We start from the raw sequence: 22,161 nt of genomic DNA, 5'->3' as shown, positions 1-22,161 counted from the left end.
TTCATACGTGAATGCAGTGAATGTTAAGCATGCTACATGGTTGTGATGGGCATCAGCTATTGAAACCCTTTCAGTTCCCTGTTTTGTTTCATTCATGGGACATGGGCATCACTGCATGGCCAGCATTTATTGCCCATCTCTAGTTTCCTGAGGGCAGTTGACAGTCAACCACATTGCTGTGGCTCTGGAGACACACGTAGGCCTGACCAGGTGAGGACGGCAGATTTCCTTCTCTAAAGGACATTAGTGAACCAGGTGGGTTTTTCCGACAATAGTTTCGGTAGACCTTTAATTAGAGATGTTTATTGCTGAGTTCTAATTCCACCATCTGCCGAGACAGGATTCAAACCTGTCGGAACTCCAGGATGGTAGTCTGCCTCCCTGGAGCAGGGGTACAGGACATATTGGAGAGGATAGAGGGAATTTTGAAAGGGGAGGGGACCCAGGCAGAAGTAATTATACATGTAGGAGAGAGGGACGTAGGAAGGCAGAGTAGGGCAGATGTACGCAGGCAATTTAGGGAGTTGGGGTCCAAACTGAACAGCAGGACCTCCAGGGTGGCATTCTCTGGGCTGCTGCCTAGTACCAGCAGGGCTAGGAATAATGAGATCATGCAGCTGAATGCATGGTTGAGGGATTGGTGCAAGGTAGAGGGCTTTATTTTTGTAGATCACTGGGAAGTATTTGTGAGAGAAGGGCACCTGTACAGGAGGGATGGGGAAAATTTGAATGGGAGAGGGACAAATGTCTTAGCAGGGAGGTTAGCTGGAGTGTTTAGGCAGGGTTTAAACTAATAGGGAAGGGAGGTGGGGATGAGACTGATTGCTCATTAGACACTGGGGTCAGGAGCGAGTTGGGTGTCAGGGTAGGTTTGGGTGAAAGGAAAGTTATCGGGGGAAAGGAGGTTCCAAGTGGGCCTGGAGGGTTGGACTGCGTCTGTTTCAATGCAAGGAGTGTGACGGGTAAGACAGATGAGCTTAGGGCCTTGATGTTTGTGAGGAAGTTAGATGTGGTGGCAGTAACTGAGACGTGGTTAAAGGAAGGGCAGGACTGGCAGTTGAATGTTCCAGGGTATAAGTGTTTTAGGTGTGACAGAGGAGGGTTGAAGAGAGGTGGTGGGGTGGCGCTGTTAGTAAAGGAGCACATCACAGCAGTGCAGAGGGAGGACAATATGGAGGAGTTAGGGATCGAGTTGCTGTGGGTGGAGTTGAGGAATAAAAAGGGAGAGATTACGATGCTAGGGTTATACTATAGGCCACCCAACAGCCCAAGGTCAGTGGAGGAAGGTATTTGCAGAGGCATTTTAGGTGCAGAAAGAATAAGGTGGTTGTAGAGGGTGACTTTAATCTTGCCGGAGTGGATTGGAAGGTGCCTAGAGCTGGGGGTACGGAGGGAGAGGAGTCTGTAAAATGTGTGTTGGAAGGGTCCCTGGAGCAGTACGTAACTAGCCCGACTAGGGAGGGGGCTATATTGGATTTAGTGTTGGGTAATGAGCCGGGGCAGGTGGTTGAGGTTGCAGTAGGCGAACATGTGGCTAACAGTGACCATAAGTATGTCTGCTTTAGGATAAGAATGGAAAGGGATGAGTGCCGTCCGAAGGGGAGGGTTCTGAACTGGGGGAAGGCAAGCTATAGCCGGATTAGGAGGGGTTGTTAGCGGGCAAGTCCACGGTTGGCAAGTGGGAGGCTTTCAAGGGCAAACTGAAAATGTTGCAGGAAAGGCATGTGCTGGCAAAGAGGAAGGATGGGAAAGGCAGGATTAGAGAGCCGTGGATTACAGGGGGTATTGAAGACTTGGTCAGGAATAAGAGAGAGGCATATGTTAGGTCGAAACAACTAGGAACGGAGAGACCGCTGGAGGAATATAGAGAGAGCAGGAGGGAGCTTAAAAGGGGAGTTAGAAGGGCGAAAAGAGGGCATGAAATGGCTTTGGCTGATAGGATTAAGGAAAATCCAAAGGCATTTTACTCTTATATTAGGAGCAAGAGAGTGTTTCGAGGGAAAACTGGTCCTCTTAGGGACAAAGGAGGGGAGCTATGCATCGAGTCTGAGGGAATGGGGGAGATCCTGAATGAATACTTTGTGTCAGTATTCACAAAGGAGAGGGGTTTGGTGTCGTGTAATGTCTTGGAGGGAGCTGTAGATCATTTGAAGGAAATATCCATTACGAGGGGGGAAGTGCTAGGGTTTTTAGGTAGCATAAAAACGGATAAAGATCTGGGGCCTGATGGTATTTATCCCAGGCTGCTTAGGGAGGTGAAAGATGAAATTGCTGGGGCTCTGACGCAAATCTTTGTCTCTTCTTTGGACACAGGTGAGGTCCCAGAGGACTGGAGGGTAGCTAATGTGGTACCGCTGTTTAAAAAGGGTAGTAGGAATAACCCTGGTAATTATAGACTAGTGAGTTTGACATCGGTGGTAGGAAAATTATTGGAAAAAATACTTAGGGGTAGGATGTATGAGCATTTGGAGCGTTGCGATCTGATTAGGGATACGCAACATGGCTTTGTTCGGGGGAGGTCTTGCCTTACGAATCTGGTAGAATTTTTTGAGGAGGTGACAAAAACGGTTGACGATGGGCGAGCCGTTGATGTCATCTATATGGATTTCAGTACGTTTGACAAAGTCCCTCACAGTACGCTGGTAGAAAAGGTTAAGGCACATGGGATACAGGGACAGGTAGCTAGATGGATTGAAAACTGGCTGGGCAATAGGAGACAGAGAGTAGTAGTGGAAGGGTCCTTTTCTGGCTGGAGGTCAGTCACCAGTGGTGTGCCGCAGGGCTCAGTACTGGAACCTCTTCTCTTTGTAATATATATATATATATATATATATAAAGAGCTTGGAAGAGGGCGTACGTGGCATGATCAGCAAATTTGCAGATGACACCAAGATGGCAGGTTTGGCGGATACTGAGGCGGATTGTCAGGTGACACAGCAAGATATAGACAGGTTGGGCAGATAGATGGCAGATGGAATTTAATCCTGACAAATGCAAGGTGATGTATTTTGGAAGGAATAATGCAGGGAGGAGTTACATGATAAAAGGTAGACCAATTAAGAGTATAGAAATACAGAGGGACCTGGGAGTGCAGGTGCACAAGTCTCTGAAGGTGTCAACCCAGGTAGAGAAGGTTGTGAAGAAAGCTTATGGAATGATAGCCTTTATAGGAAGGGGTATAGAGTATAAGAGCTGCCGTCTAATGCTTCAGTTGTACAGAACGTTCGTTATACCCCATTGGAGTACTGCGTCCAGTTCTGGTCACCTTACAACCGGAAGGACGTGGAGACCCTGGAGAGAGTGCAGAGGAGGTTTACCAGGATGTTGCCTGGCATAGAAGGACTGAGTTACGAGGAAAGATTGGAAAAACTGGGGCTCTTCTCCTTAGAAAGACGGAGATTAAGGGGGGATCTGATAGAGGTATATAAAATAATGAAGGGAATAGATAGAGTCAACAGTGGCAGGCTTTTCCCTAGATTGGGGGCAAATATTATGAGAGGTCACAATCTAAGGGTGAGGGGGGAGAAGTATAATTTGGATACTAGAGGAAGGTTTTTCCACGCAGAGGGTTGTGCGGGTATGGAATGCGCTACCAAGTAAGGTGGTGGAGGCAGGCACGCTGGACTTGTTTAAGGTTTACTTAGATAGGCACATGAGTGAAACAGGGATGGAGGGTTATAGAAGACGGTATTAAAAAGGGTCAGAGCCTCGGGACGACACTGGGAATGTAATATTACATGTTAACGTTTTGTCTCTTTTAATTCACAGGTGTCGGTCCACCTTGTTGTCAAGCGAGGGGCATGCACACAGTGGGTCGTGCGTGGGCTGCTCTTGGAGGTTTCGAGGGTGGCCTAGTACTTCGTGTCGTTGTGTGTGCTTGAGCCTGGACCAGCAGACGGGCACCACAACAGCTCAGTGACTATCACTGCTAGCTGTGCAGATACATGGATTTGGGCCTGTGTCTGTGGGAGTTTGTGCATTCTCCCTGTGGTTGCGTGGGTTTCCTCTGGGTGCTCCGGTTTCCTCCCACACCCCAAAGATGTGCTCTTAGGCTGATTGGTGTACCAAATTGACCCTACACTATTCTCCCCTGAATCTGGCTACATTAGGGGTACCATTCACATACACACGGGGCAAGGTAGGTGTAGGAAAATGCTTTGTTGAAATGGCAGCGTGGGCTCATTGGGCCAAAGGGCCTGTTTCCCGCGCTGGGTTGTTCTTTGTTTGTTTTGTTTGGAACATTATTTCTGAATTTTTGTATTAATAGTCTAGCAATAATACACTCGGCCATTGTATCCACATGTTTCAATGAAATTGTCTGATAGCAAGTTAACAGCATGGATACTGCTTGTTTTTATTATGGTATAGAATAAAGTAAATTAAACAGCCTTTGAGCTTCCGAAACGACTGTTAAAAATAAGATGCTACAAAGTATCTCGAGTATTTTTTGTTTTTTCCTTGGGCTTGCTATCTGGTGTGGAAATGTCAGCCAATTCAGTACAGAATCAATCCTCGAACATTTATGACCTCAGCACTCTGCTGGACAGTGCACACTCACTTCAACATCAAGAAAATCAAATATACTACACTGAATTATGAGAGATTTCTGGTATTGTTAGATGCATCATATGAGGAATCCCTACTAACCCAAATTTTTTGTAGGAAGAATGTCAAAATTATCCTAAACATTTAAATCTAAATTTTACAATAAGTAGAATTTGGCATGTTGGTTGTAAATGAAAGACATTATCTACTTCTATTGTGGTTTCACTCTCATCTGTCAAGTTCCATGTAATTATAAAGCAACGTGTGGGCACTACCACAACATATCATTATCTTCAAGATGGTACAAAGGAAAAGGATTTTTCATATTCTTTTATAGGGACAAGATTTTGATGTACTTTTAGATGAGAACAATGAAATTGATGGAGACTGGGGCAGCATAAGGAAGGGGGGGGGGGGGGTGGTATCTGTTTATTAATTTTCTATGCGGATAAATTTGTTGGTTTTCCATAAAGAGAGAGCAACAGTTACCATGGTTGTTTTGAAGCACTTGTATTTTTGGTTAGATATGAGTAGTTGTGGCTGCTGGGTAAAACTGGTTTTACATTATACAATTTGGGTCAACAATGTGGCATGTCGAGTCCCAGCGTTTTTTATGAAGACCACCAATCATGGAGTGATATTTCACCAGGGAGTGATTAGAGTTGGGATCTTCTCAGAATATCCTCACACAGTATGACACAAATTCAATCTGTGTCAGTTAGAAAGTGGAAGCTAGATACTTCTTCAAAAGGCAAAAGGGATTTAAAAAGCATAGCGCTGCACAATCCATTCTAATCTTTTAATGGACTCCTCTTTCAGCTTCCAATTATTATTCCCTTTCTCTATTACTTCAGGACAAGAGAAGTGGATAAGGGACAGGTTGTGGAGAGCAAGTAGAACCTTGCTGATATCCCATCACTGGGCTGGAAGTATGAAGTCACTGTAGATATAGATGAAGAGAGGATGCAAATGGCTGTTGGATGCACTGCGAGGCCCAGCTCACTGGAAACAATTTATTGAACTTCCAGAGAGCATCAGAATACATTTATTGACTGGAATTTTCTGATAATTCCTACCTTTTCTTCCTCAGATGCATCAGGATCCAAGTTATTTAAGGCATTCTCTACTCTAGCAAGTCGGCCTGAGAGAGACAGCAACAGATTCACAACTTTATCCAGATCCCCGATGAACATTCGGTACTTATCAAACTCATTTGGTTTGCAGACATTCTTCACCATTCGTTCAGCCTCTTCTCCCAGCACACAGTTTGCACTGATGTCTTCCAAGAGGCTCTTCTGGGCCTCATGCAACACTAAGAGTTTCTTACTAAGACTGCTAATTAATTGTTTCTGTGGAAATTTATAAGGAAAAAACATGATTAGAAAAGGGCTTGCTGAACCAAAAATAATTTGAAAATGTACATCTCCATATGACAAGTGATTTTTTTTTTTTAGCAGAAGCAGTCTAAGCACAGGCCTGGACCAAAATAATGGCTGCTGGGCATCTAAGATTTTTTTTCTGCCCTTCTTCCTGCTTCTTCCCATCATCCAGGACTATTCTACATCTAGGGAAAATGTGATACCTTCTTTTCTATCAACTTGTTGTCCTCTTCTTCCTCATCCTCTTGCTCCTCTAAATATTCTTCAGCCATCTTCGGGAAATCCTTCATTTTGTTCAACAGTTCAGCCTTGGCAGCAGATGTACTATAGTAAGTGGAGCAAGTTGAGCTGACCATTGGCGTTGGGGAGGTGGCCTGTGCAGTACACCTGCAAATAAACAGACAGTTATCACATTCCTCTGTATGACAAACTCAGACAAGTTGTAAAAACATCCCAATAAAATAAATCAAGTAGTCTTCCCTCATGAATTTGTTATTACATGGCTTACATCAAATGTAAACATAGAAAGACTATTTGGTCCAATTAATCTGTGTTAGAGTTTATATTCCACACAAGTTTCCTTACACTCCATCAAACTCATCCCAACATTTCAGAGTCTGTCTATTAAATTTCCTCATCTACTTGTGTAGTTTTTTTCTGAAACCGTCTAAGTTGTTTGCTAAACCACTTCTGTGGTTCTGGGTTCTATATTCCAACCACTCAGTACACATATTTCTCACTTCTTTACTGGATTTATTAATTACAGTCAAGGATTTGCCTAGCAGCAACCTATAACTGCAACACTATATTCTGCACACACTCCTTTCCTTCTCCCCCATGTACTCTATGGACAGTATGTTCCCTGTTTTGCACGCAAGAAACAGCACTTTAACTGTATCCCGATACATGTGACAATAATAAATAAAATCAAATTTAAAAAAACAGTAACAAGAATGTAAAAAAGCCTGAAAGGTAGAAATCGACCCAGCAACAGTAACAACCAGCATTTCCAGAGATAGGCATGCCTCTAAAAGTAATCAGGGCATTCCAAAGGCATGACAGCATCTGGAGGTAATCAGGTGTGAATTGTTCAGTAGTAGAAATAAAATACTTAGATGACTGCTATAAAACGTTAATTTCCACTCGCAAAAACAGTTTACCTCAATGACTGGGTGATTCAGTGCTATGGAAATGCTGAGCTTCAAAAAGGGAATAATTTCTCAAGTTTGAAATAACAAATGAAAAAGTGTAACAGTTACCTCCCTCAGAAGCAGACAGTCCCTTCCACACCTCACATCCAGAACCCAGTCCACACCTCCCTCAAGGGATTCTGTAACATCTGTCACTCCTCAGGGATGCTATAATGTTGCATCCAAATTTTAGAGCCAAGACATTGCAGAAACTTTCGTAAAGGCAGTTTAAATATTCTTGCTGGACCAGGAAAACACATTTCCCAGTTTTGATCATCAGCCCTGTAATTGTTTGGTAACTGTAAGCTGGATTTGACTTATAGATTTATTTAAGTTGGATGTTGTTTGGGAAAGCAAAGTCTTGGTGAACTCAAGAATCGTAGATATATTTTGGAACAAGTGATAATTTCAACATAAACCGTGTGTTTAGTTATTTGTGTACTTAAGTGTCTTCGAGCATTATAGTCCTTTGTTTATACGATGACGGGACTAGCTCTTCACTGGGTTTTACCTGACTCCTCACAATATTCTGAAAAAGCTATACACTCACCACGAACTGGTGTTTCGAGTTGGGACAAACATCAGTGTGGTCCGTGACATTACCTTGTATTTAAGAGTTGTTAAGGATTCTCCCACAGGTGGAATAATTCTCTCTACATCTACCTGTCTGATCCATTCATAATTTTAAAGGCCTCTATCAGGTTAATTCTGTTTGCCAAGGAGAAAAAAAACCCATCAATCTGTTCAATCCTTCCCAATACCTATAATCTTTCAGTTCTGTTATCATTCTTGCAAATCTTGTTAATACTTTCACCAGTGCTTATTTATTGTTTTCAGGATGCAAACTAGAACAGTGCACAATATTTAGCAAACCTTCACTGCTTCTGAATTCTATACCCTTTGAAATACATCAGTTATTTTTTAATTGATTTGCTGATCTGCGATGCTGCTTAATGATTAGTTCACCCATATCGCTTTGCTCTTGAACCCTGTTTTCTAAGATGCAAATGATGTTTTTGTTTTTCCTACCAAAGTACCACCGAAAAGGATGAGGGCAGAAGATACATGGGAACACCACAACTTGGAAGTTCTCCTCCCAGCCACTCACCATCCTGACTTGAAAATATAATCGCTGTTTCTTCAATGTTGCTGAGTCAAAATCATGGAACTCCTACCTCCTTAATAGCACAGTGGGAGCACCTACAGCAAATGGACAGCAGCAGTTCAAGAAGACAGCTCATCACCACCTTCTCAAGGGTGATTAGAGATGTGCAATAAATGCAGGCCTAGCCAGCCATACCCACATCCTTGAATAAATAAAAATGATCCTGAATTCAAATCCCAGTAACTGCATCGGTCTTTTCTTGTCCCACCAAAATCCTTAGATGAGAAAAAATTACTCAGCCAGTATTCTGCATATGATTGGTGTGACATACAAATGGAAAGGATGTGGCTCAACTTCCTTCAGCAGTTAACTGGCCTGTCAAACATAAATAATGGCCACTGGGTCCAATATTTGACAGTCCACATTGTCTATGCAACTGTGTCCCATTGACTGAACCAGTAGCAAGTGCAGAGTTGGACATGCAACATAGCATGGACTTGTTCCCCAATGAATGTGACAACTTCAGTCTTACAATCAGCACAAAGAAAACTGAAATTATGTACTAGCCAGCTACAGGAAAACTTTTTCCCCAAACCCCAGGTTCTAGTTCACGCAGGATAGGTTCGCTTATTTCAGCAGCAAACTCTCTCAAGTTGTCTACATTTGAAAATGAGACGTGCAATAATTGCCAAAGCAAGCATATTCTTTGGCACACTTCCAACGTCAACCTGGGAATGAAGAGGAGTCGGTCTGCCTATCAAGCTGAAAGTCTATAAGTAGTGCCCACTCTATTCTATATGCAAGACTTGAACTGTGTGCCAGAGTAACGCCAAGAAACTTAACTTTCACTTAAGTCACCTTTAGAAAAGTCTTAAGATCAGATTGCAGGATAAAATATCAGATACTGAGGATCTAAGCTGGTGTACCAAGTATGTACACCATATCGAAACAGTTACAACTGAGTTGAACTGGTCACTTGGCCATAATGGCTGATATTCAATTACCAAAAGCAAATCTTTTATGCAGAGTTCAAGCCTGGGGTGCATTTGTATGGCGGTCAAAGGAAACACTACAAGGACACTCGTGGCATAACATACGAGTTTTGATTTTGACTTAAATACCTGAGTGAAGTGTGCCCAGGATTGCTGCACCTGCACAGCCAAATTAAAGATAATGCAGCTCCTCTGAAAGCAAGCACAGATCAGCCTATAGGCTTTCAGTTTGGTAGGCAGACCGACTCCTCTTCATTCCCAGGCAGAGAAAACGCAAAGAGAAAAAAATCGTCAGCCAACTCATCCAAAATTCAATTGCTGTGGTATCTTGTCCTATTGAAAGACTTGTCTTAGTATTCACCAACAAAACCACCAGAATCCTACCAAAAACACCAGATGACGAACATGGTTCACCTTTTGCCAACAAGAGATTCCAGTCTGCAGAAGGAACGTAATTTTTTTCCAGCATCTGTGGCCGGATGGACTGATAAAAACAGCCTATTTCTATCTGTCCTGTGATCAAACCTTCTTCTACCTGCTCTGTGATCATATCAGCTACAATTAAGCACAACCCAATTTCTCCATCCCTCTCATTCATATTTTTCAAACTACTAGAGGTAGCAGAAGAAATGGAGGAAACCTCCATTTATCCCAATCCACAAGCAGAACCAAGGGAGCAAGTATTTGCTGGAGAGACTTACAGGTCTATTGTACAATTTCTCCAGCTCTAAAATATGAAATATCCTGAAATGTGAGTGGATTTTCCACCTAGGACGACAAAAGCAAAATAATGGGGACTTTTTGGCAATATGTTGTCTATCTTAACTTCCATTTAAATAGGAAATTGCACTGAAATAGGTCTTTCATGACCACTGTATGTACTTAAAAGTAACTGAGGCCCAAACATTCTTTACTGGTGGGAAAAAGGAGAGGTTATGTGGGGAGATGACTGAATAAAGTTCAGCTGACATGGTCAGATACTACTGAACAATAGGTTGTACCCATAGGAGACTATTCCACCTATCATCTGTTTCAATTCTTTACTAGAGCAATCCAAAATGAATGCTATTTCCTGCACTCTCTTCATTGTCTTGTATTTCAAATATTTATACTTTTCTCCTCAAAGATACGATGACCTATGTTTGACCCATTTCCTGTGGCAAAACATGCCGTGCTCCAACAATCCTCTGTCTAAAGAAACTTCTTCTAACATTTCCCCTCATTTTCTTTGTGATTGTTCTAAATTGATGACTGTCTACGACCAACTCCTCAACCAGAGGGAACTGTCTCTCCCTACTCACTATCAAAATCTTGCATCATTTTAATTTAAACGCCTTCTCCGCTCCTGTGTAAATTGTCCTAATACTTCAAGTCTCACCCTAATTGTAGCTTCCAACTTCTGGTACATGCTGTGAATTTATAAATGGCTTCAATATATTTTCTATACTGGGATTCCCTATACTGAGCACAGTACTCCAACTGCAGCATAGCAAACATTTTATATCAATTTATTACTTCATAACTTCAACATATTTGCCACAGCTTGTAAAGCAATTGGTCTTCATCCACAACAATGGCCTAGTTTTCATTGAACGTATACTCATTCTTCATTTTTCCTATCAGAATATATTACCTTACACTTTTCCGCATTATATTTCCCCTTCCAGCTATTGGTCCAATTTGCTAGCTTTTCATATCTTCATAAAGTCTTCCATAGTTTGCCAAACTCTCTATTTTTGCAGCATCACCAGATTTCAAGATTGTGGTTCCAGACCTCCATCCAAGTCATCTGTACATAAAGGACAAATGTGGACCCAGTACTGCTCCCTCAATGTACTGAAACTTATTCTGATTTTTGGCTAATGTTCTGTCCATTTGTTATTCTTACATACACCTGAAGTTTTGCAACAATCTTTTGACACAGCTCATCATCTGCCTTCTGGATGACTATGCACATTTATTTTGTTTATCCAATCAGTCATTTCTTCAAAACAAAAGCAAAACACTCTACTGCGAATGCTGGAAATCTGTAATGAAAATAGAAATTGCTGGAAATATTCCGCAGGTCTGGCAGCACCTATGGAGAGAAGACGAGTGAAAGTTTCAGATTGTCACCAGAACTGAAATTTCATTATAGGCTAATGATGTTTTTCTCTCCATTGATGCTGCTAGGCTGGAGTAATTCCAGTATCTTCTGGTTTTACTTTTCCAAACGTGCTGTTTCTCAGAGTTGCAAAAAAAACTTCTAGAAGTAGTAGGTAACAGTTAAAGATCTACAGCCCTTCTTGGAAAGAGAAAACCTTCTTCTAAGTTGCACGGAACTAAACTCTAAAAGTTTGATTCCCATGGACTGTGAAGCTGTGCCGGCAAATCTCAAGCATCGGACTCAGAGATGCTGTATCCTGAATGTTAAAAGGCACTTTGTGGAAATCTGGATGCCAAGAAGAGGTTTGAAGAGAAACACAGAACCTTTAAAATGCAGAAAGAGATATTCAGTCCATCAAGTCTGCACTGACTTTCCAAAAGAGCATCCCACACAAGCCCATCTGCCCCATACACATAACTTCACGCATTTACTATGGCCAATCCACCTATCCTGCACATCTCTGGATTGAGAGGGGAATCTGCAGCATCTGCCAGAAACCTACACAGACACGGGGAGAATTTGCAAACTCCACACAGTTACCCAAGGCCAGAACTAAATCCAGGCCCCAGCGCTGTGAGGCTGCAGTACTAACCACTGTACCAGCTTTGGGACATCCTATGTTGATAACCTTACCTCGAAGTTGAATTAGGGAACAACAACAATTTATATTTATATAGTGCCTTTAAAATAATTAAATGTCCCAAGGCACTTCACCAGAGCATTATAAAACAAAGAATAACACTGAGTCACATAAGGAGCTATAAAGGCAGATGATCAAAAGCTTGGTCTTAAAGACTGTCTTAGAGAAAAAAAGTAGGGTGGAGACATGGTGAGGTATAAATGGGGAGTTCCAGAGCTTGGGGCATTTTTGTTTTATTCTTTCATGGGATGTGAGCATTGCTAGCAAGGCCAAACTTTGTTCCCCAACCCAATTTCTCTTGTAAAGGTGGAGCCGAGATGCCATTTTGAGCTGCTACAGGTATACTCAGTGCTGGTAGGAAGGCATTGGAGGATTTTGACTGAGTAACAGTGAAGAAATTAAGTCAGGATTGTGTATGATTTGCAGAGGAAGTTTCAGGCTCCGCTGTTCCCATGTGTTTATTGCTCTTGTCCTTTGAGTTGGTACAGATCCCAGGTTTGGCAGATTCTATAAAAGGAGCCTTCGCAAATTGCTACAGTGCATCTTGCATATAGTACACACTGCTGCCACTGTGCACCGGTGGTTCAGGGAGCGAATATTTAATGTAGCAGATGGGGTGTTGATAAAGTCCGGATGGAGTTGAACCTCTTCAAACACTTGAGAGCTGCACTCATCCAAATAGAGTATTTCATTAAACCCTGAGTCTTGTCTTGTAAATAGTGGATGGGCTCTGGGGAGTCAAGAGTTAAGTTAGTTGCTGCACAATTTCCAGCCTCTGACGTGCTCTTGTAGCTACAATATTTATATGGCTGGTCCAGTTAAGTTTCTGGTCAATGGTAATCCCTAGGAAATTACTGGTAGGGGATTTAGTGTCAAGGGCAGATGGTTAGACTTTTCTGTTGGTGATGGTTATTACCTGGCAATTGTGTGGTGCAAATATTACTTGTCAGCTCAAGCCTCATTGTTGTTCAGGACTTGCCAGACAGACTGCTTCAGTATCTGAGGTTTCACGAATGGCACTGAACACTGTACAATTATCAGTAAACATCCCTATTTCTAAACTTATAATGGAGGGAAGAGCACTAGTTAAGTAGCTGAAAATGGTTGGGTCCAAGGAATTTCTGCAGTGTCACTCTGAGGCCAAGATGTTTGAGGCCTCCCAACCATCTTGCTTTGCCTTAGGTAGACAACCAGTACAGAGTTTTCCTCCTATTCCCATTGAATTCAACGCTTTAACTGCCTAGTTTTTAAAAAATCTTTATATGGAAGTTACCTTCATATAGATCCATGATTATTTTGAGAAATCCTTTATGATTTATGGCTTTGATGAGCTCCAATGATTGCAGAGGGAAATACTTGCAAATTGGTTTAATGAACACAAAGGGATAATAAGATTAGCTGGTGCCAACAAACAATAGAAACACATTAGCACTGGCCTTTTTAACAGTGTTAGGAATTCCGAGTTGAGCAGCAGCTAACCAAGAGACTGATAATTATCTCCTTACAAGTAATCTGCCCTGGATTCAAATGGAATATAACCGATGATTGTTGTGCTGTTTCCTCAGGGGATGTCAAGTTTTTAAGTAGGAATTAATTTTTGGCAATGTGGAGTGTAAAAAATGTTCGTGGGGACACATTGATACTATTTCCAATGCTGCTTTATTTCCGGCACCAGGCTGGTATTTACAGTGCAAAACATGGGTACTTAGCAATATCCAACTGAACGTAACTGGATCTCTTAGATTTCATTTTCAGGTCTGTCATTTTCTGAATAATATGGAAAACATTGTTGCTATGAGTGCGTTTCGTGAACTCATGACAAGCTTAGTAAGTTCCTTACAGATGCAAATATTTTGCATGATTATCAGAAATCTTGAATGGAGTTATACACTGGTATTTTGGATTCTAAAAATAGGCATTGTGCCAAGCCACTGCACCACCAACTCCCTCGAGAAGTCCTCTGGTTGGCAAGATTGATACATAATTACAGCAACACATAAATGAAAGATGTTATTCAGAAAGGATTTGAAATCAAGCCTTGAGGCCAAGCCACACAGATGCAGGCCTCGTTTAGAATTGCCTTCACACACACAGCCAAAAATAAAACAAATTCTATTGACTTCATTTTGAAATGTTAATGAGTAATGATTTACTGTTCTATGCTTTTTACATATCCATAATCGACATTGTAGAATTTCACAGTCATCAACTGATAAATTAAACACAGAAATAAAGAAAGACTTGCATTTATATTTGGGGCTAGTCATGACCACCAGATGCTTCAAAAGCCCTTCATAGCCAAGAAAATACATTAGAAGTTTAGTGACTATTGTAATGTAGGAAACAGGCTAGCCAATTTGCACACAGTAAGTTCCCACAAACTACAACACAATGATCAGATAATTTGTCTGTGATATTGAATGAGGGCGAAATATTGACCAGAACGGACACCTCCCCTGCTCTTCCTCAGAATAGTGCCATGGGATTATTTACATCTACCTAAGGGGCAGACAGAGCCTGATGTTTCATGTCTCATATGAAGCCAGCGCCTCTGACAATATTGGATTGTACTCCCGTCAGTAATGGATTTTTATGTTAGGCAATTCATGCTCAAATCCTGGAGTGATTTAAACCCATAATCTTCTGACTCTGAGGCAAGTGTGCCACCAATTAAGTCACAACTGACACACAAAGTCTCAACATGGATCAAGGAACTACATCATTAAAAGTTTGCCAAATTTATTATTTTTTCCCCAAACTTGCGACTCGCATACAGACAAGTTATGAAGGAGTACCTCAAAATTAGAAGCAAAAAACCTTCACCCTTAAGCTTTGCTACAAGATCAATTATATTTCATTTTGGCAAGGTAAATGCTCTGCTACTACAAAAGTAGAACATGGAAAATTAAGCCAGTATCTTGTCTACCTAGTTCTTGTGCATCTCTCGCTAATTGGTTCTAAATAGCATTGACTGAAGCCTATTTCATCCTGTCAAAGATGCTGTTTCACTGGAGTCAGTCACCAAGTGAGGATCAGCACTCTTACTTGAAGCATTTCCATCATATTAGGTCCAATAAACAGAACAAAAATTTTTTAACATTAATCTGATTGTTTATTTTTTGCTCCATTTTAAAACGCACTCCAAAGGCTGCAATATTGTCAACCTCGGAAGTGTAAATGCACCTCAGACCTCATCACTGGCAGGAACTGTTGAACAAGGAAACAAAAAGAAAAACTGCAAATTGTGGAGATAGAATGCAGATCGGTCAGACTTGAATCTATTTGCCAGGTAAAAGTGAACTGTGGTCATTTAGTAACACTAAAGGTGTTGAAGTTTCTTTTATTTTTTCATGGGATGTCGGTTTCTAAGCCAACATTTGTTATGTATCCCTAATTGACCATAAAAAGGTGGGCCATGTTGAACTGCTGCAGCCCATCTGGTCTAGGTCACTTTAGGAAGGGAATTCCATGAATTTGGTGCAGGGACAATGAAGGAACAGCAATGTAATGTGATAATAACATATATATAAATTATGATTTCCATAAGTTAGTTAGTATCTGGCAGGAGTGCTGGTGTGGGGGACTGATAATGAAGATGGAGGAGACGACAGATAACACTTGAGTGATACTCTCTGAGCAGTCTTGGGGGGCAGTTAATGGATACTTGTGTGCTTCTCAGAAACTAAGAGTTTGACTGTTAACTGACTACATTTGGTCCAGTGCCCAAATACACCTCAACTTACAACATTGCAAAACATCCACATCTGTCCCTGAGTAACCATATCATAAATTCATATGTATGGAAGCATTTTGTAGTGGCTGTAATGCACATCTGGGACTGGATTAAAGAGACACCATGTGGAATATATCTGTGGTTAAATAAAATTTGCAATGCAAAGCTGGTCATAATTAAGCTTCAAATTAGACCTTAAGTATGACTAAGGAGGGAAATGGAAGCATTATTTTGTCGCTAATAAGGATACCAATTTTACCAGCCTTTTGCCGAGGTGTGTTTCTAAGGTGCGGCACCACTCTGGCACCTTGCCAGGCGAGTTATTTTTTCTGCCGATGCCCATTCTACCATCACAACTGAATCTAAGCCTTTTCTTACCTGACATTTAAAATATATGCTTGCCTTGCTGACTCATTAGATACTAATCATGAGTCCCAACCCTCCTTTTTATCTCCCCTTCCGTAACCCAAGATTACAGAGGCCAATTATTGTGCTGCAATTGCTGCTTACAGTGGGATCACTTAACACAGCACAGATTGGGAGACGGGACCTGGATCTTAAGTTCAGATAACATTACATAGAACCTAGAAGATCAAGAAGAAACTTACTTCTCCTGGTTAATATTCAGGCTCAGTTGTAGTGGATTCCTTTTCTTGTGCTCACGTGCGCGTGACAGTTCCTCTTTGCTTTCTGGAAAGATCCCACCCATCAGGCCTACAGCACTCTTCATTTTCGAGTTAGGATCTAGTATGCCTGCCAGAGAACGGTCTTTCTCTGCAATGTCTCTCACCAGTTCCTCTGAACTCAGCTTGGTAGGTGGTCTGCTCTTCACATTTGAGCAGCACCTTACAGTCTCAATTCCTTCACCAGGATCACGAGGGGGGCTTTTGATGGTGTTTCTTGGTGGCTTGACGCCTGGTTTTATGAAAACCTCAGAATTTTCCCACCTCTCATCCTCTCTGCTGACAACATTGAAGTACGACTCCCCACATCTCTGGCAGCCTAGATCCAGCTCATTTTTTGTAGACGACACGTTGTGTGGGAGATAGGGCCGGTCTCCTTCAAAGGGCCAGTTTCTTCCTCCTCGGGATATCATCTCTCCCACCGGATCTATTAATTTTTGAGTTCTAAGGAAACAGAAGTTAACAGATGATGCTGCAGACTAGTGATTGCTGAACTTGTGCTTCAACTAAGCTGCCAACATGCAGGCTGAAAGATTAGCAGCATCAGACATGTATAATGAAACAAAACCCTGTGCAGAGGAGATTACAGAAATCATAGCCTCAAAGAGATTCACTGGCTGCTGGATCGGACACTTTTCATTTAATACTACTCAAAATTAGGATTTTGGGCTCCTCAAATGTGACAAGTTATACGAACTTGAAGATTTCAGGTTCAGTCCATTATGTGCATTGAATTCATTAATTTCAGTTGGATTAGTGTCAAAATACTACAGTTGGTTCCAATGTCCATGAACCCCAAGAAAGGGGTTTGGCCAGAAGGAAAAATAGTTAGGATTCCTTCTCCTAATCACGTTCCAGTAACTATTGTCGGAAGATGTACGTCTGTGGAACTGAATGAACTATTATTGAATTCAGCAATACCAATATCATAATACAGCACAGGAGGTGGTCATTTGGCTGACGGTCACAGTGCCAGATCTTGGAAGGAATTTATTAGTTCCACTCCTTCTCTTTCCCCATAGACTGCAGATTCTTCTCCTTCAAGTATTGAACCCAATTTTTCTGGCTCTGGGTGGTCAAAGAAGTTTCTCGGAAGGTGTGCTCATGGATCCCTTGGAGGTCCCAATGCAAGGACTTTGCAGGAATTGCCCGGGAAGTTTCAACAGCGATGGACAATTCCTCATCTCCCTGTGACCCTCCGAAAAAAAAGTCTCCAACTCTCAGAGTTGGAGACTTCAGAGATGTCCAACACTCTTCCCCAGGGAGAGTTACTAGAGAATTTTAGACTGGAAAAAACATGGCCAACCTCTAGGTATCGAAAACCACTCCCAACTCAACCTCACCACCCTACTCTGCTGCCAGCTTGCTACCTAGCCCCACCGCCCTCTGCAGCTAACACCTGCTCACCAACCTCACTCACACCTCATTCACCGACACACAGAAAAGTTATTTAAAATGACCTGAAGCCTTTCAATGTGTTAGCGAATGAAAACTTAGCAGAATAAATCAGCGGGTGCCCTGGTTTGGCTTCCCCTCATCATTCCAACATTGAGGAAGGATGCCTGGAACAGGTAGGCTCCGTATTGGATAAGACCTGCTTCGGAAATTCAGGACATAAATGCTGAGCTGAGGAACTTTTTAAAATCTTTTCAAGGAATTTACTGTTTGGGTGCATTTTATCTTTAGAAATCATCTGTTTTATGTCTAGTATGTGTGAGGAGTTGATTGCTGTTGTGATTACATTTCAGATGTTGCAAGAAATAAACAATTATCCTTCATTTTGATTTAAACTTACAAAAAAGCCCTTTCATGGTCGTTTTTTAAAGTCACAGCACTCAAGGGGCTAAAACATGCTCTCTCAAAAATATATCACCACGCTGCAGTTAATGGTAAGGCAGGAAAAGGGGGATTTTACCCCACATCTCTCCCACTACAAAAATTAAAACTGAATGGGTTCAGTGACCAGGATTTTCTGCTCCTGTTCACTTTGGGCTAGTTTGACGATGGGAGTGGAAAATGACACAAGAAATGCAAAGTTGCATTTTATAATTGGCGTGAAAGCTTGCCATGATGGGTCCCTTCCCCCATCAGTGGTGGGTCACAATTCCTGATGTAAATGTTGGGCACCTCATTTGATTGCATTCAGCATCTTATACCAGAATCAAACCACCCAACCATGGTCAAAAAAAATCCACCCATAGCAGCATCACGATATCAGAAAGTGTGAAGTATGACTAGCTTCAAAAGCCAAATGCATCTGGTGAGCACACCTCAGATGGCAGTACAGGAGTTCAGCACAGCACTCATAGCGCAGCTCCACATATTCAGGCAGGAATATTGAGTGGCAGCATGACTCAGGGGACAGATTACCTTGGGTTGACTGTCAAGTGTGAAAAGCACTGTTTTTGAGGCTGTCTTTTGCAGCCAGGGTTTCTTTAAAGACCCCTCACTGAAGAAAGGGAAACCTGGTGCAGCGTGGCGAGGGAAGTCATCATGGACTCGGATGTTTCCACTCAATCTGGGAGGGGTGAGGGGTTTGGATTTGGAGACGCATGTTGCCAAGGGCAATGCTGGTTTAAAAACTTGTCAGTCATCAGTACCCCATTGCAGCCCAGATCATTCAGCTGCAATTCAATTGACATGCCTGGAGTCAAACTAGTCACACAATTAGGTCCACTCAAGCACCACTTATTTGTGTGGGTGCCACTGATTCGCTCAGCATTGGCACACTGTCTTCCAAAAGCAATAAATGCCATTGTGCGCCTGTATCAATGCAACTCTATCCCCTTAGACGATGGCAATGGCACACTGCCAGAGGACAGTGCTCCTAACCCTTGGCTGTGTGTCAAGCTACGTATTGACAAGTGTCCCCTATAGACCAGGTTGGGCGCAAGGCCTTGGAATGAAGCTCTGGACAATGTCTGCACCTCAGATGAGAGCTCAGGATGCAATAGAGTGGCCAAAACTGTGGGGACTTGGCCATGTGTGTATGGCAAGGATGGTGTGGGCATCTTGTCAAAGCAGAATGGAAAGTAAGGACTAGACATCAGTGTTGTAGTCTGGACATGAGTCAGTGTGCTTTGGGAGGCAGCTTCAGACAATAAATGTGCAAAGAGTGATCCTTCAGAAACAAATACTAACCTTCAAGTCTGTCTTTGAAACTGCAGCGAGCAGAATGTACAACACATGGAGACTGATGATCTCGCTGCCAATCCTCTCATTCTATTGGCAACAGGGAAGAGAATGGCGTCAACAGAGCTGCCTGGCTCACCAAAGGCCGAAGCAGAAGAGGAAGGGATAGCAGGGTTTACTCAGGGGCAAGGAAAGGATGAACCCCAGTGAGCCATTGCTCAAAGGCATCTCACTTGACCCAGGGTCAACAGACAGCATCAACACACCTGCAGATATACGAAAACTAGTGTTGCTGAATACTTTGCATGTCCAGGGAGCTGGTTGGCCACATCTGGCACATTCTGCAGGATTTGGTGCCATGAAGAAGTGAAGGACATCCACTGTTAGTGTCACTGGCAGCACTCAATTTTTTACCCAGTATTTGCTTTCAGGGCTTCACAGTTGACGTCTGCAGGATTTCACAAACCTCTGCACACAAGTGCATCCTACAGGTGACCGATACAATAATCATGTGGGCACACAACTGCAACCATTTTGACCGGGATCAGGCAAGCCCACATGCAAGAGTGATGGACATATTGCAAACGTCAGGTTTTCATCGACTGCATTCACGTGGCACTCTGATCTCTGGGTCATCAGGCAATGAACTCCATGAACCACAAGGGTTTCCACTCGCTGAATGTTCAGTTGGTCTGCGATCACACAAAACACATCTTCAGGTATGTGCTCGATTCCGAGTGTGCATGATTCCTACATTCTGAGCCACTCTCAGATTCCTGACATACATTCACAGAAGTTACATGATTGGCTCTTCGGGAAGAAGGACCATCACTGAGGGGGTGGCTGACGATGTATATCTGGAGGCCTCAAGAACAGAACTGAGGCAAGATATGGTGAAGCTTGGGCTACTACTCCCATTTTGGTGGAGCAGACAGTAGGGATGCTGGTCCTAGTGTCTGGAGCAGTCTGGTGGAGCCCTGAAGTTTAGTCCTCGGAGAATATTGTGCACTGTGGTCATCTGCTCTGTCCTACACAACCTGGGACTGCATGCAGGGGGAGGAATTGCCTGAGAAGAAGGTGTGACACATTTCCTCTGATAAGGAGGATGTTGAAGATGATCAGGCTGAGGAGGTCCTTGAGGAAGAGGGTATCGGCCATGAGGCAATGGCAATGTCCAGAAGAGGCAGATCAGAGCTCGGGATGTGCTCATTGCCATTATTCCTAGAGGGTGATAAGGGCATCCAGTGAAAATATCCCATCTTCTTCACATTTCTTCTGTGAGTGTTGGTCCACTGTGTGACTGGTGGCAGCATAAACACCCCCTGTGATAAGGCTCCTGTTATTGGGATGCTGCGTTTGCTCCTACATTCCAGGAGAATGAATGATGAATTGCACTGGGCTACAGTACACAGGTTCTCAAAGAGCTTCAGTGAATTTGACTCCTGTCTGGCTATAGCAAAACCATTTCTTTACCACTAATCACAAATCTAACTTTTTGTCTTACCTTTAAATTCTTTCCTGCTCCCAACACAAACCAAAGATTTTGACCCCTGGGCAGCAGTTTTATGTAACTGGCAACATTTAATCTGCTCAAGTGTTCATTCTGTTTGTGTGAAACCAGGTGGTTTGATAGTGGAGGCTATCATAACTGAATTCAATTCTGTTCTCACCCTATACCAGCGCACATATACAAACCTGCCCCCATCAGCAGGAGTCAGTACATAACAATCAAGGGAAAGACATCTATCTGATTTTAACCTGTATTGCAATCAACTTCTCAGTTAATTGTAGCGCCTAAAATACAAACCAAGCTCATTGGTAATGTGGTTGTGTGCTTCTTAATATCCCATTGCAAAGGAAAAGAGTTGCCACAGCAATGATTCATTCAGTTTGCTTGTTTCAGGAATTTATTCAGAATTTTATTCCATGCTGCTTGCTTTCTCCAGAGACAGGCTGCAGATCTCTTCTTAGATTCTGCCAATGCCACTCTACAGCTGTGTTCAAATTTGCCCATGGGTCTCCCAGGATAACTCCCTGTCAAATTTTCCTTGCTATAGGTAGTAACCCTGGTTCCATTTTCCACAAAGTGAAATGCAGACAGTCTTACCGAAGTAACTGCCAGTATCAAACATGGCTAATGTGTGATACAGCATGTGCAGCATACGATCATGTGCTGACACAAGAAAAGGAGCGATAGCAATATGGACAAAGCAGCAAAGAACTAAATGGGTCAATTCAGCTGAGAATTCGGAGTCTGTGGGCCATGTTCCTACTTTGTGATCTTTTCCATTGTGTGGTGGATCATTGGCAGCGAAATTATTGAAACCTTTCAATGCTGCATAAAGTTTGACTCATTAACAACTTGAATTTGTCACTGTATCAAACAGATAGAAGTCTGTTCACTGCTTTGGTTGTGGAAATGTGTCTAAATGCTCCTCCTTGTTCATTAGCCAGAGGAAGGAGAGTGCACAATACAATCACAAAGTGAGTAATTAAATGGAAGCTTAGACAAGGCACTCCGTCTGTCTTAAACTCCCACATTCGAGAACACTACTTTTTAAACCATGTGCTATCATCACATCAAACGGGCTAGTGCCCACTTTAACTCTAGATTTC

General features: G+C 42.5%; 1 protein-coding gene across 1 annotated transcript in view; it reads right to left on the bottom strand.

The window, feature by feature from the left end:
• Window positions 1–22,161, bottom strand: part of LOC145342213 (uncharacterized) — a 125,361-nt gene that overhangs the window by 5,606 nt on the left and 97,594 nt on the right. Inside the window, exons 7-9 of the mRNA XM_080187573.1 lie at window positions 16,339–16,857; window positions 6,128–6,311; window positions 5,622–5,894 (exon numbers count right to left, since the gene is read on the bottom strand). Coding sequence (XP_080043699.1) covers window positions 5,622–5,894; window positions 6,128–6,311; window positions 16,339–16,857 — 976 coding nt within the window. The remainder of the gene's footprint in view (window positions 1–5,621; window positions 5,895–6,127; window positions 6,312–16,338; window positions 16,858–22,161) is intronic.

This window comes from Carcharhinus amblyrhynchos, chromosome 4 (genome assembly GCF_965287045.1).
Source record: "Carcharhinus amblyrhynchos chromosome 4, sCarAmb.v2.hapA, whole genome shotgun sequence".
NCBI classification, from domain to species: Eukaryota; Metazoa; Chordata; class Chondrichthyes; order Carcharhiniformes; family Carcharhinidae; genus Carcharhinus; species Carcharhinus amblyrhynchos.
The sequence above is the reverse complement of the archived record's forward strand: the minus strand, read 5'-3'. Positions and strand labels throughout refer to the sequence as shown.